General features: G+C 36.1%; 1 protein-coding gene across 1 annotated transcript in view; it reads left to right on the top strand.

Moving 5' to 3' along the window:
* Positions 1-15,655, top strand: part of shot (dystonin-like protein short stop) — a 1,739,701-nt gene that overhangs the window by 804,099 nt on the left and 919,947 nt on the right. Inside the window, exon 39 of the mRNA XM_090380932.1 lies at positions 4,228-4,357. Coding sequence (XP_090237058.1) covers positions 4,228-4,357 — 130 coding nt within the window. The remainder of the gene's footprint in view (positions 1-4,227; positions 4,358-15,655) is intronic.

The raw sequence follows: 15,655 nt of genomic DNA, 5'->3' as shown, positions 1-15,655 counted from the left end.
AATTTACTCTAATTGATTGGAGTAAATGGGAAGGAAACTTGACATGGGGAACAAAATTTTTAAATCAACTAGATGACTGTTATTTATATCAACATGTCAGGGAAAGTACTAGAGAAAAGAATATCCTAGACCTCATCATCATCCATGAATCAGATGACATAAAATGGTTGACAGTAGAGGAACCAATAGCAGTAAGTGATCACAGAGTTCTATGGTGGATGATGAAAAGAGAGGTAGCAGTAGTAAAAGGTAAAGAATGGGTTATAATTTCAGAAAAGGAATGCCTTAAGGTGCTACATGGCCTCTATTACCTGGGTAGATATCGCACGGAGAATGAATACAATTGAACTGTGGTATGCTTTTAAAACATTAATCACAGACGCCTTGAATGCGTATTTACCATTAAAAAAAATACCCCACGAGGAGGGTTCCAAGTTGGATGAATAGTAAAGTTGCCGCATTACTTGAGCAGAAAAGGTAGCATGGAAAAGTTTCAGAGCAATAAAAAGTACAGAAGCCTATAACAGCTACAAGACGATCTGTAATAGAGCCACAGAAAACACTTCGACAGGCAAAGGCAGTTTATGAGAAATCACTAGCAAACAGAGCAAAGAGGGGGAATAAGGAATTCTTCACATATATAAATGCTAAGAAGAGCAGGACAAACCAGATCGGACCTTTATGTAAGGGAAAGGGGATAGTATTAAATACACCAGCTGCCGTTGCAGATGAACTCAACAGTTATTTTGCATCGATATTTACAAATGAAAAACCTTTTGTGGAAATGGTGGGAGTGAAGTTGAAAAATATGTAATTAAGGATATTGAAATTTCGCAAGATTATTTAATGAAAAAGCCTTTGAGCCTACAGGCCAGTAAGACTCCTGGAGTTCAAGGAATATACCCTATAATCTTAAGGAAGGCGGCACGTGAGTGCATTGAACCATTGAGGCTAATTATGCGAGCATCACTAGACTCTGGGGAAATTCCATTGAATTGGAAAAGTGCCAAAGTATCTCCCATACATAAGGGTGGCTCTAAGAGTGAATTGGGAAATTATTGACCTGTCAGTCTGACTTCAGTGGTAGGGAAAATCATGGAGGCAGTGATCATGATTTCATGGAGGCAATGATTTCTCAATGATCAATGGTGGAATTCAGGGTTATTTGGATAGAATTGAAATTCTCAAGGATACCCAGCACGATTTTGTAAAGGGAAAATCATGTTTAACAAATCTGGTTTGCTATTTTGAAAGGGTCACTGATGAGCTGGATTTAGGGAATAATTTCGATATTGTTTATTTAGATTTCAGCAAAGCTTTTGACCCAGTTCCACATGAGCAGTTGCTTTATAAGCTGAAACAGGTTGGAATCACTGGGAAAATCCTTAGATGGATAGAAGGATGGCTTCAGGGCAGGAGGCAGAGGGTTGTGATAAATGGCTATTCCTCAGATTGGGTTGATGTAAGAAGTGGGATTCCCCAAGGATCAGTATTAAGACCACTGTTGTTTTTAATTTTTATAAAAGACATTGATGAAGGGATAGAGAGGTGAAGTCTAAATTTGCAGATGATGTTAAAATTGGTAGGGTAATTAATGATCACTGTCAAGCTGAGCTGATCTTCTTCAGAGAGACCTAGATAGACTTCAGGAATAGTCAGAAAAATGGCAGCTATGCTTTAATCCAACAAAGTGTAAGGTATTATACCTGGGAAACAGGTGTAATCAAAAAATAACTTATTCACTTGGTGGAGTTCAACTAAAGCTAGTACTGGAAGAAAGGGACTTGGGTGTTACGATACGATCAGACATGAAATTCTCTGAGCATTGTAAACAGGTTGCAAGGAAGGCCCATGGTGTCCTATCGATGATCTATTGAACTTTTGCAAGTAGAGATAGGGACATGATAATCCCATTATATAGGGCTTTTGTTAGACCACACTTGTAATACTGTGTTCAAGTATGGAGATTGCACCTAAAGAAAGACATCGAGCTTCTTGAAAGGATGCAAAGACGGGTAACTCGCCTGCTGAGATCAGAAAAAGGGCGTCCTTATGAAGAAAGACTTCGAATATGTGGGTTGCAGAGTTTTAAAACTAGACACCTTGCAGGAGATTGGATTGAGGTGTTTAAGGCTCTGAGAGGCATCAGTAAAATGAATGAGGACGAAATTTTCAAGATTATAAATAATGCTAGAACTAGGGGACAAATTCAAGTTACCAGGAAGATGTTTAGATTAGACTTCTGGAAGTTTTATTTTAGCCAGCGAGGTTATAAATTATTGGAATAATTGCCTACATGGGTGGTAGAGGCTTGACAGTTTGGGGAAATTCAAAGGATATCTGGATAGTACCTTCAGGTGAGGGAAATGCATAGGATGATAAGTTTAATTTCCTTTTATTTTATTAATAATTAGGTTTTTTTTTTTTTCTTTTTTTTTTATCATTGTTGACAAGTATCAAGTTATAGAATTCTTATAATAGCGAAATTCTTAAAGTACAGTATTCTCTTTGAATATAATGTGCAATAGTTTTATGAAAAGCTGATGGTTAAATTTAAGGTGAAATGATTAAATTAATGCATTAAGGTGGGTAAAGTACACAGGGTCGTTATAATGTACACAGGATGGTTATAATGTCTCCCCCACCTTAATTCATTAACTTAATCATTCCACCTTAAATTTAGCCATCAGTCTTTTCATAAAATTATTGCAGATTATATTCAAAGTGAGTACCGTTCTTTAACCATTTCCCTATTTTTATACTTAATTTATCATTGTTTTATTCAGGGTTTTTTTGTTTTTTTGGCTGGTGCAGCATAAGCCATAGACTTTCTTGCACCATGCGGCCTTTACACTACATACATACTTCAAATTTATGGGTTAACTATGGTGTATCTATACCAATATTATATAGTTAATTACCTAAACCCATAAGAAATTATGCCTTGTGCATTTCATCTTATAATATACAACCACTGAACAAGTTGATTAACATGGACATTACATTCTGAATGTAATGTCCGTGTCACAATGCAATACCATTAAGGTATCTGAAACCATGAACATTGGATTGTGATGACCTCCAAGGATCCAGTTGACACTTGTTGGTCCACCACGAAGACCAAAAATTATTAGTAGAAGTCCAATCCAGGAAGTGGAAGTTTTAGCCAGGAATTGTGGTCACAGTGGCGAAATCAACTTTGTTCTCAACCGTAAGCAGTCCCAACAGTGCAGCAGTTAACAGTAAAGAGTAATACCTCAATCAATCTTCACGTACAGTCTGTGGAACCACAATAACACCATAGCAACACAGGTCGTCCATCGAGGAAGAAACCATAGTGCCATCCAGCAGGCTTATTGTGGTGGTCTGGCTTTCCACTGGAGCCCCAATTTCTCAATTTCAGTAGTCTCCTCAACAACAGCTCTGAATTACCTGATATACATGCCATTACTGTTATTGTTGTCATTATATTACAGGTCTGGTGAGATTGGAAAAATGACATCCAAATAAGGAAACACTTTGAATATGTTGGGCTACAGAGTTTGATAACTAATTTCCTTAGAGGAGACCCAATTAGGTGTATAAAAGCTGTGATGGAGAAATAAAGTAAAATGAATGTTGTTGAAATTTTCACTTTTATAAATGATTCCAGCTCTGAAAGGCTAAAATTCAAATTATGGGGAAAACGGTTTAAACAGGATTACACAAAGTTTTATTTTTGGAATGATTTGCCTTCCTGGGCCGACAGCTCGGGGAAATACAAATTCAACCTGGATAGGTACCTAATGAGGAAAGATTCAAATAGGTAGTTTATCATTTATTTTTTATTCAGTAATTTATTATTGTTTTTGATACAGTTAAAATAATAATAATAAATTAAAAAATGTATTATTATTTTTTAATACACGATTCCTTGTACCATATGGCTATTATTGCTAATAGTAGCCATATGGTTGTGACTAGTATTGTTAATACTAGTCACTTAAATATGTTAGTATTGTGTGCACTGTACTGTAGGACCTAGTGCTTTTTTTGTTGAAGTTACCATAAAAAAGCGGAAAGTATGAATGTATTTTTTGCATTTTTTTTTCCCTTTTGGCTTTTACTGTTAAAGTAGGAATAGAACTTAATCTTTATTGTTGAAAAATGAGATATTTGATTTCACTGCATTCTGTTTTCATGATACTAGGTGTTGCATGTTTTTTATTTATTTATTTTTGTTTCCAGAGCATTCAGGATGATATGCTTGAAAAACAACTAGATGTGGACAGAATAAAGATGCAGACTGCAGATTTAATCAAAAGGAAGCCAAATTCCTCAGGCATAGAAAGTCTAAAGCATCAAATTTCAGATACGGGTAATGTTTAATTCTTACAAATATTGAGTTTAATTTGTTATTCAGAAATAGGCTATTGAAAGCCTGATGCTTACCATTCTATTATTGTAAAGTTTGACATAGTTTCATAAGGTTCTAGTTGCAGTTTGCATTATAACAAGAAGTGAGTTTACTTACTGAAATGCTATAAAGGTATTTCACTTATTTACTTATTTTACAATATTCTGAATTATTTTCACTGTTGTCCTATGGGTCAAATTGTCTTTCACTTGTAAATATCTTTGAAAATTACCTGTAGAACTGCTATACTACTTCTGGTGATCGTTTCATTATCTTACCTCATCAGTCAAGTTAGGACATATTTGGTTTGTTCTCTCTTCTTTTTAGGCATGTTTCATGTATATGTGTAAAGTGACTATTGGCTTCACCGTGTGTGTGTGTGTGTGTGTGTGTGTGTGTGTGTGTGTGTGTGTGTGTGTGTGTGTGTGTGTGTGTGTGTGTAATAATCTGACTTCTAGTGAATTGATATTTGTAAAATTATCTGGTTCTTTTAGAAGAAATTGTGAAGCCATCCCCAACTTCATTAAAATTGGACCAATATTATTATTATTGTCTACTGTATCAGCGCTATATTAGCATTAGCAGAGGCATATGATGCAAGAAAGCAAGCTTATGCAACATCGGCCAAAAAAAAAAAAAAAAAAAAAAACCCACTTCCACTTCACCACTCCGTTCATTCGAAATACCTGTCCAGCTGAACCTTAAATTTATTTATGCTATCAACTTCCACAACAAGGGATGGAAGTCTGTTCCACCAACCAACTACCTGCTGGCTAAAGGCAAATTTTCGCACGTCTATCCTACATCTGTGTCTTTCCTCAATTTGAATTTATGCCCTCTCAGGTTCCAGATCCTGTTGCAGCAGCATTCTGAGCAAGAGGAAGAATCCCATCAGCATTGATCATGTTCAAACCATTCAAGGCTTTATACACCTCTATCAGATCACCTCACTGGTGCCTAGTCTCCAGACACTGTAATTTGCAAAACTTAAGCCTTTCTTCGTAAGAGTACCCCTTTGTTCCATTCACTAATCTTGTTCCCCTTCTCTGTACTTGTTCCCCTTCTCTGTACTTGTTCCAGCAGTTCTACATCCTTCTTGAAATGAGGCCTCCAGATCTGTATACAGTACTCAAGATGTGGCCTGACCATTGCCTTATACAAGGGAAAATCACCTCCTTATCCCTGCTAGAAAAATTCCTGTATATCATTGACAAGACACCATGAGCTACTCTTGCAGCCTATCTGCACTGCTCAGAGAACTTCATATCTGTCTGCACAATTACCCCAGGTCCTTTTCATTCTCTATCACTGTCAGTGTAGTACCACAGAGTTGATACATTGCTCTGGGGTTGCTGTTTCCCATATGTAGTACTTTACATTTGTCAATGTTAAACTTCATTTGCCACCTCTCAGCCCATCTGCTCAATCTTTCCAGATCCTGTTGCAGCAGCATAGCATCAGTAGTGTCCTTAACGACCCTGCCAACTGTTGTATCGTCTGCAAACATGGACATTAAGCTTGATATTCCATCATCAATATCATTTATAAATACAGAAAACAATAATGGACCCAACACTGAACCCTGAGGGACTCCACTAATAACATTAGTCCATGATGAGCAGTGTCCATTGATAAGCATGTCTACTGTATCAGCGCTCTTAGAGTAAATTGGAAATCGTTGCCATTTGTAAGTTGTTTAATTCTTTCTTTTGTTATTCATTTTGTGCAAGTGCATTAGCAGAAATATCTTGTGTTAACTACGTCAAAGATTTACAAAAATGAAACAAAATATATGCAAAAAGTGCAACCTACCGCTGCACGTGGTAGAGGTGGTATGTCATGGCTGCAACAATGGATATCATTTTCGATGCTCATTGAAAAAAGCAACCTATAAAAGGATGGCAAAGCAGAAGAAACAACAGTGGAGGTGTATATTGTGCAGGAAAGAAGAGAGGGAAGAGAGAAATGAAATTTCCTATTTGTCAGAAGAATTTCACAATTTGCTGAATTCAACAGCTGTAACAAACGAAGATTTAGAAGTCACACAAATGCAGGCGAACACCCTAAATATAGAGGATGTACTAAGGAGACTATCCAGTAAAATCCATTTACTGGATTTACTAACAGAAATTGCACCGATAAAGAACAAAATGGAAGACCTGAAGACAGAAGTAGAAGATATCAAAAAATCGATTTCATTTGTCTCAGAATCCTTTGACAAAATACAAAAAAGCATAAGCAAGCTGCAGGACTCCAACGCAGCTATCAACAAAAGAATTGTCGATCTGGAAGCTTCATTCAAGCAAAATGAGGAAAATTCCATTCTACTTAACTTAAGAATTGACTTGATAGAACAAAGTTATTAGAAAATAATGTAGAAATAGTAGGATTAACTGGATTAGCAGGCCAAAATCTAGATCTTGTTATTCAGCAGTGCTTGCATTGAACTTACAGCACAATAAGGAAGTAGAGCACTACTACGTACCTAACAATAAAAAAATAAACGATAAGCCTACTCTAATTGTGAAATTTGCAAATCATGTGGAAAAAGAAAAATGGATGAGAAAGGCAAAAGAAATTGGACTCACAGAAAATGATATTTTTCAGAACAACACCAATATTCCAATCTACATAAATGACCACTTAACAACTCACCTCAAGAAATTGTTTTGGGAAACAAAACAGTTAGTGAAAACTCACAATTACAAATTTTTATGGTTAAAACATGGAAGAATTTATGTAAAGAAGAATGAATCTTCAAGAGCCATAAGAATCTTGAGTTCAAAGGAACTGCAGTATATAAAATAGACTCCTTTATTGTGAATAATTGTAGTTACTTGAAATCTGGTACTAAGGTAAAATTAACACGTCAGGTATGCTTTTTGAGGAATCACAAATTTTCACTTCAACTTTAAATTTTTTAAATAATCCAAATGTTCAAGCTCTTTTAATTGATAAAAAACAGTTTTTTCTGGTAGCTCTAAATATCAGGTCATTAAGAAAAAATTGGTTTAACTTCTTATAATATATAAATGCAATGAAAGAATATATCTCATGTATAGTATTAACAGAGGTTAATATAAAAAATGATGAAATTGCTAATTATAACACAAGGTTATGACAAGGTCCATAAGTTGAGAAAATTGAGAAGGGGTGGAGGAATAATAATATACTACAGAACATGCTATAAGGCAATACAAGCTTACCACTTGACTCATTCTTGTGAAAACTGCTGTGTCAAATTATTAGGAGAAGATCCACTAAACAGCTTTCTAATAGAATTAGATAACATAATTCTGCAATGGGATAACATACAAGCAGATAAGACAATACTAGTAGGAGACTTCAACATCAATTTACTAACCGATGAAACAGAAAATGTAACACTCAGATACTCTGCAATCTTAAACAATTATGGATTTGAACATGCCTTATTTGGAATAACTAGGCAACAAAGGATGATGTGTGCTACAACAGTAAGCTCATGCTTAGATCACATTATAACAAATATAAAGTTGAAGTATGCAAATTCCTACATACTATTAAATCAACTTTCAGATCACAGAACGTGCATACTAATAATAAATATGCACTCAAAACAACATCCATGTGAAGATATAAAATTAACAAATGTTGCAAATAAAAATTATTTATCAACAGGCCAACTGAAACAGAACATGGAAAACTTGTTAATACAAGAGCAAATATCCTACACAACAAATGTAAATGTCTTTTCGAATAAGATAGTACAAATGATAAACAATTCAAGCTTAAATACGGAGAGAAAAGTAAATCACTCAGATTGCAACATAAATACTAGGATTAACGTTTAACAGGGTTAAGCATAAGAAACCTTGGATGACAAAAGAAATAGAATAATTAATGGTACAAAGAGATAAATACTTAAGGCAGTATAGAAATTGTCCATCAAAGATAGAACATTATCATAATTATAAAACACTAAGAAATAAATTGACAGGTATGATTAGAAAACAAAATAACACTTATTACAATCAAATTTTTATGGATAAGCAGATAACTCAAAAGGAAAAATGGAACATTATAAATAACCTACTAAGTACAAGTAAAAAAAATCAAGGGAAAATCAAATTAAAACATTATTAGAACAGATCTCTGATACAAACAAACAATATGAAGCTGCAAATAGATTTGCCAAAGCTGTATTAGATCTCAGTAGATACAACATACACTATTGCCAAGACTCCTTTGCTCAAAACGATAGTCCTCCTCAGATAGTGAACTCTTGTGTAGTCTTAGCTCCACAGTACACGGAAATTCTTAAGATCTTAGAACAATTAAAGAACAAGAAAACTTTTTGACTGGACTGTATTACAGTAACCGAAGTAAAGAGAAATAAAGAACAGTTCACTGGTCTCTTGGTGGAGCTTATAACACGAATGTTAGAATCGGAAAATTATCCTACAAATCTCCTTTCCTTTAAAATACTCCCTATATATAAAAAGGGACAACCTGGTGACTTTTGTAATTATAAACCAATTATAATTCAGTCGGTTATAAATAAAATAATAGAAAATTATATATTTTCCCATATAAGGAAATATTTACATCAGTATGGACTTTAAACAACTCTCTATTCTCATATCAGAAGGGCAAGAACACACAGACATTATTAGAAAGTTTAGTGGACTCTTTTTAACTTACATTTAAACAACAATAACTTCATAATGATTTTATTTATTGATTTGACCAAAGCATATGACTTAATTGATATCCCAATCTTGAAACAGAAATTACAGAAATATGGTATAAGGGGAAGAATCAATCAACTCTTAGCATCTTATTTAACCAAAAGAAAATTATCAGTAGAAGTAGAGAATACAAAGGGAAAATCATATAGTGTAAAGAGAGGAGTACCTCAGGGCACTCATGCAGGGCCAATCACGTTCAACATCTATACAAATGACATATTCAAAGAAATAAAGAACTCCTTTTTAAAAATTTATGCAGATGATATAATCTTATATACAATTGGAAAGAACCTGACAAAAATGGCAAAAGATTTACAGCAGGATGTAATAAATTTACAAAATTGATTGCATGACAATAAATTAGTACTCAGCTTTGAAAAAACAAAATTTTGGTAATTAGACCTCTTCATCAAACCCTGGACATTCATTCCTCTATTAAATTACATGAACATAAATGCCTACATGTTCAGGATTTCCAAAATTGCAAATGTCTAACAGTGGAAGAAGTTTCAAATCACTGTTGCCTTGGGTTATGGATTGACTATAGTCTAAGTTGGGCAATGCATATAACAAACTTGTACAAAAAAAATGAGATTTTACATTTACTTTTTTTATTACATTAAAAATAAGTTAAATCTAAGAAAAGTTACCTTATATTATGCATTAGTGGACTCCCAACTCAATTATTTAGTAAATGTATGGGCACGAGCAAATATGACTGAAATAAGGGTAATAAACAACTTACTTAACAGGATTCTGAAACTATCAATGGGGACAAACTCTTGGAATGATCTGAATAAGAGAAGGCAATTTTTGTTGAAATATAAAATACTTTATCCAATTCAAAAACTAAAATTAAATTTATTCTTGAAGAATCTTAACACTATTTATGAAGAGTCGAATCTTCAAAGGAATGTATCACATAACTTTAGGAATCCAAAAGCAATTGTTTTGCCTCACCCTAGGGTACTAAATAGATTTGGAGATAGGCACACAATGAATATAATAAATAGCTTGTTGGCTAGTGTTGATTTCAGGCTCAGGAGAAGTTATTCTATCTCAAAATTAAAATTCCTAATAAGAAGATTTTTGATACTCAATGATACAGTAGATTAGACCTGATATGCAGATCAATTACTTTATCTGTTTGCAGTGTGGATGTACTATGTGTAATGACTTCATTGTCTTTTCTGTTAGTTAACAAATCTGTATGCAAAAACTGTTGTAAATGATGAATTACAACTTGTTGTCAAGAAATTCACTTTTCTTAACAAGTTCTTTTATTGTAAACAAATTCTCTTGATAAAATAAAATTGTATTGTATTGTATTATTATTATTGTTATTATTATTATTATTAAGTTATCTTTAATATTAATATTATTAATTACCTTATATTATGCATTAGTGGACTCCCAACTCAAAAAAATATTTAGTAAATGTTTGGGCACGAACAAATATAACTGAAATAAGGGTAATAAACAACTTAATTAACAGGATTTTGAGACTTTTAATGGGGACAAACTTTTGGAATGACCTGAATAAGAGAAGGCAATTTTTCTTGAAATATAAAATACTCTATCTAGTTCAAAAACTGAAATTAAATTTAATCTTGAAAAATCTTAACACTATTTTTGAAGAGTCGAATCTGCAAAGAAATGTCTCACATAATTTAAGGAATCCAAAAGCAGTTGTTTTGCCTCACCCTAGGGTACTAAATAGATTTTGAGTAGGCATACAATGAATATAATAAACAACTTGTTGGCTAGTGTAGATTTCAGGCTCAGGAGAAGTTATTCTAGCTCCAAATTAAAGTTCTTAATAAGAAAATTTTTGATACTCAATGATACAGTAGACTATAATTGCTATGCAAATAAATTGCTATCTCTGTTTGCAGTGTGGAATGTACTATGTGTTGTGATTTCATTATCTTTTCTGTTAGATAACAAATTTGTATGAAAAAACTATTGTAAATGAAGAATTACAACTTGTCAAGAAATTTACTTTTCTTAACAAGCTCATTTATTGTAAACAAATTCTCTTGATAAAAATAAATTGTATTGTATTGTATTATTATTATTATTATTATTATTACTCTTATATTATTTCTCCCTGATTGGGGATTTCCACTCCATGACTGGTACTGCTACCAAGTACACAGGGTGATTATAATGTCTGGTATTACTGTCGGTTGAGAACATCTCTGACTATCCTACAGGTGTTCAGGATTGCGACTTTCTGGAGTTCTTTATTATTATTATTTCTTGTTGATCGGGGGTTCCACCTCGTGATGGGTATTGCTACCGAGTACACAGGGTGGTTGTTGTTATGTCTGATGTTACTGTTGGTCGAGGAACTTTCTGACAATCCTACAGGTGTTCAGGATTGTGACTTTCTGGAGTTCCTTGTAAGTGTTCGGTGGGAGACCTATTGCTGCTCGGCTGTTATGTAGAGTCTTTGGCACCATACCTGTGGTTGACATGATGATTGGGATGGTCGTTACTTGTTACCTATGCCACATCTCTTTGATCTCCTGTCTTAGGTTCATGTACTTCCTTATTTTTTCCCCATGGGTTTTCTGCAGGTTGCCAGTGTTGAGTACCGCTATGTCAATCAGATATGTAGCCTTTTCCTTCTTATCCACAAGGGTTATGTCTGGTCTGTTGTGCGGGATTGTCCTATCCGTTATTTAGCACGATCCCAGTACAGCTTGTGGGTTGGGATCTCTAGTACTGCCTGGGGCTTGTACTTGAAGAACGGTACACTTTCTTAGATCAGCTGGTATTTCCTTGCTAGCTTCTGATGTATTATCCTGGTTAGCTGATCGTGTCTATGAGTGTACTCAGTCTGGGTGATCACCTTGCATCCCGCAGTGATGTGTTGGATCGTTTCTGGGGCCAGGTGGCATCATCGCCACGTGTCATCTAACACTCTGGGCTCCTTGACGATGTATTTTCTATAGTTCTTGGTGTTGATTACTTGGTCTTGGATGGCCAGCATGAATCCTTCAGTCTCGGGGAAGAGCGTCCTGCTCATGAGCCCTGCATTGGAAGCAATGTTATCGATGTGATCTTGATGGAGGTCACTGTAGTGTCTGCTGTGGAGTGTCTTCTTTGCACATCTTTCTAACTTCGTTTCTTGTAAAGTGTGGGTGGGAGGAGGTTCCTCGCTTAGGTTGAGTGGGGTATACCACTTATCTGTTTTCCTTATGGCCTTGTGGAGTGGTGCTGTGTTGTTCTCAATGTACCTTGATGTTAACTATCGCTGTTTTCTGTTGCTCTATCAGGCCCCTTCCTCCCTCTTTCTGAGCTATTGTTAGTCTCTCCACTGCTCACTTCAGGTGGTGTTGGCAGCTATTGGTCATCTTTGTCCTTATCTTTCGCATGATATCTTCTAGCTTGGTGTTAGTCCAATCTATGAACCCGAAGGTGTATGTTAGTACTGGAGCTGCATAGGTGTTTATGATGATATTTTTCAGTCAAGCACTTCTTGATTTCCTTGTGCTCTAACTGCTGAGCCTGCATCATCCCTAGGTATTTGGAAGTCTCTCCTTCTGTCATAGCTTCGATCTCTTTACCACTCTACAGCTGGTAGTTTCGGTTGACTAAGTTTCCCTGATGCAATCTGTGGGTCTTGCATTTTTCTAGACCAAATTCCATCATGATGTCCTTGCTGAATTCTTCGGTGATCTGGAGTAGTTGCTGGACTTGCTTCTCGGTTGCTGCGTAGAGTTTGATGTCATCCATGTACATCAGGTGGGTGAGGGTGTATAGGTTCTTTCTTCCTTCTTTGGGATTTTATATCCATACTTCCTGCCATTGAGCATCGTAGATAACACGTTGAGTACTAGACAGAACCATAGTTGGCTCAGAGCATCTCCCTGAAAGATTCCTCTTCTAATGGGGATTGGCCTGGTTGTGATGTTCTTGACCTTAATGGTGTTACTCCATTTTGCCATTGTTGCTCCTAGGAAGTTTCACTATCAGATTGACCTTATAGGTCTTCAGGGTCTCTGTTAGCCAACTATGAGGTATGGAGTTGAAGGCCTTGCAGTAATCGATGTAGGCTGTGTACATGTTGCGGTGCTTCTTGAAGGCTTGCTCCATAACTGCGGCATCAATGGTTAATTGCTCCATGCATCCTTTGCTCCTTGGCTTGCATCCTTTCTGCTGTTCGGCCATTATGCTCTGGTTCTGCAAGTGGTCTGTTATCTTCCTGTTTATCTTCCTGGTTATGCAGCTGGTCTGGATCTTGTACATTGTTGGGAGGCAGGTGATTGGTCTATATTTCACCGGGTTTCTTGTATCTTTGTCTTTAGGCTTCAGATATGTGATTCCTTGAGTTAGAAACTTCGGGATTGTCTCTGGGTGCCTTATCATTTGGGTGAACTGCTCTGCCAGGTGCTTGTGTGCGCAAGTGAGCTTCTTGTACCAGTAGTTGTAGATGTTATCTATTCCTGGAGTTCGCCAGTTGTGAGAGTTCTTGATCGTCCGTTTTACTTCTTCTTCCCGAATCTCCCATCCTCTCATTTCTTGTACATACTTGGTTTTCTTGCATTCTAGTTCGACCCAGGTGGCTCAGCTGTTATGTTTTACTTCCCTGCTCCCTATGTTTCCCCAGAAATCCTCAATTGTCTTCTTCTTGGGTGGTCCATTCCCTTCTTTCTCATCTTCTTCGAGATTCCTGTAGAAACCTCTTTGGTCCTCATCGAAGGTTCAGTTGTTTATTTTCCTCTTGGAGCTCAGCTCTCTTTGTATCGGCGTAGTCTCTTGCTAAGTGCAAGGAGGTTCTGCTTCAATGTGTCCAAGTACTCTCCTATTCTCCAATTTTTTGTCTCGTGTTTGCTGTCTCTCTTGAGACAGCGTCTCACTTCACTTTTCACTCTTCACTTTTCCAATTAATTTCATTAATTGAAAAAGTTTTTTTTTTTTTTAAATAAAAAAAAAAAAAATTTATTTTTTATTTTTTATTTTTTATGTGAACCCCAAACTTGAAAGGTATTAGAACCTATAGTACTTAGTACCATGAGGTACTATAGGTTTTAATACCAAACCCCAAACGTGAACTTCTGTAGATTGTAATTTTCAGGAAATATGTATGAAAGAAGGTTGTTCCAGAAAACGGCAGTGAATGAATAAATGAGGAAGACTAAAAGTTGGTTCTTTGGGTTTGAAGTTGTACAGTAAATGGATGTTGGCTGGTGGCGGCACGTGTTCGGACTGTTTTGAAAGAGAGAGCGGGAATTATAGAAGCGAATTCAGAAGAACATTGCCCATGGCAGTATCTGTAGAAAAGGCATGCAGCAGAAACAGTACGTCTATGAGAGCAGTGAGTGGAGAGACTCTGTTAGAGATGAATCATTAATTATCCTAACTGTCCTTTTCTGAATGGAATCTAGAAGCCTGAGAGAGGTTTTGGGAGCATCACCCCAGTTGTGGGAACAATATTCCATGATAGAGGGGGGTGGATTTTCGATTTGTACAGAGTGAACAGCTGTTTGGAAGAAAAGTAACGCCGAGAGCGAAAGAGAAAATCAAGTTTTTTAGATGCAGAGGAAGCAATATTTGTAATGTGCTTGTAATCAAGTTTTTTAGATGCAGAGGAAGCAATATTTGTAATGTGCTTGTGCCAAGAGAGAGATTAGAAGTCAGGATAATCCCCAAAAGAGATATATCATTTTGCCTAGAAATCGGAGTGTCACTAAAGATAAGCATAGGAGTAGAAGAATCCTTTTTGCGAGATATAAGACAAGACTGAGTTTTAGAAGGATTGAAATCAACTAAGTTGTCTTTGCCCCACTGGAGAATTACCTGAAGATCGGCATTTAAGGAATTGGTAGCAGATTTTCGAGAAGTTGAAGCCGATTGAGCAGGACAAGGTTTCTCAAAATGGAAAGTTGAATGCAATGTGCTATCATCGGCAAAACTATGGATAGGATTTCCGGTCAATGGAAGAAGGTCATTGATATACAAAAGGAATAGAGTGGGGGAAAGAACTGAACCTTGGGAGACACCGGCATTAGTGGAGAAGTTAGAAGACAGAGAGCCATCTACCATCACCCTCAGTGAGCGATCAGAGAGAAAACTGGATAACCAATTACTAAAAACAGTTGGCAAACCATAAGATGGAAGCTTGTTTAGAAGACCTTTATGACAAACACGATCAAAAGCCTTTGAGATGTCAAGAGCAACTACTTGTGTTTCGCCGAACCTTTCCATTGAGTTAGTCCATAAAGGGGTAACATAAGCCAGAATATCACCAGTGGATCGACACTGACGGAATCCATACTGGCGATCGTTGATCAGACGGGAGGTTTCTAGGTAGTTTAAGAGTTGGCGGTTAATTGATTTCTCCATTACTTTAGAAAGAGTAGAAGTAATTGCAATGGGACGATAATTGGATGGGAGGGATTTGTCACCCTTTTTAGGAACTGGCTGGATATGAGCAAATTTCCAAGCAGAAGGAAAAACACCTTTGGAATAAGAAAGTGAAAAAAGGCGGCAAAGAATAGGAGTAAGTTCGGGAGCACAG

This window comes from Mastigoproctus giganteus, chromosome 9, assembly GCF_048544385.1.
Source record: "Mastigoproctus giganteus isolate SK-2022 chromosome 9, ASM4854438v1, whole genome shotgun sequence".
Classification (NCBI taxonomy): Eukaryota; Metazoa; Arthropoda; class Arachnida; order Uropygi; family Thelyphonidae; genus Mastigoproctus; species Mastigoproctus giganteus.
The sequence above is the reverse complement of the archived record's forward strand: the minus strand, read 5'-3'. Positions and strand labels throughout refer to the sequence as shown.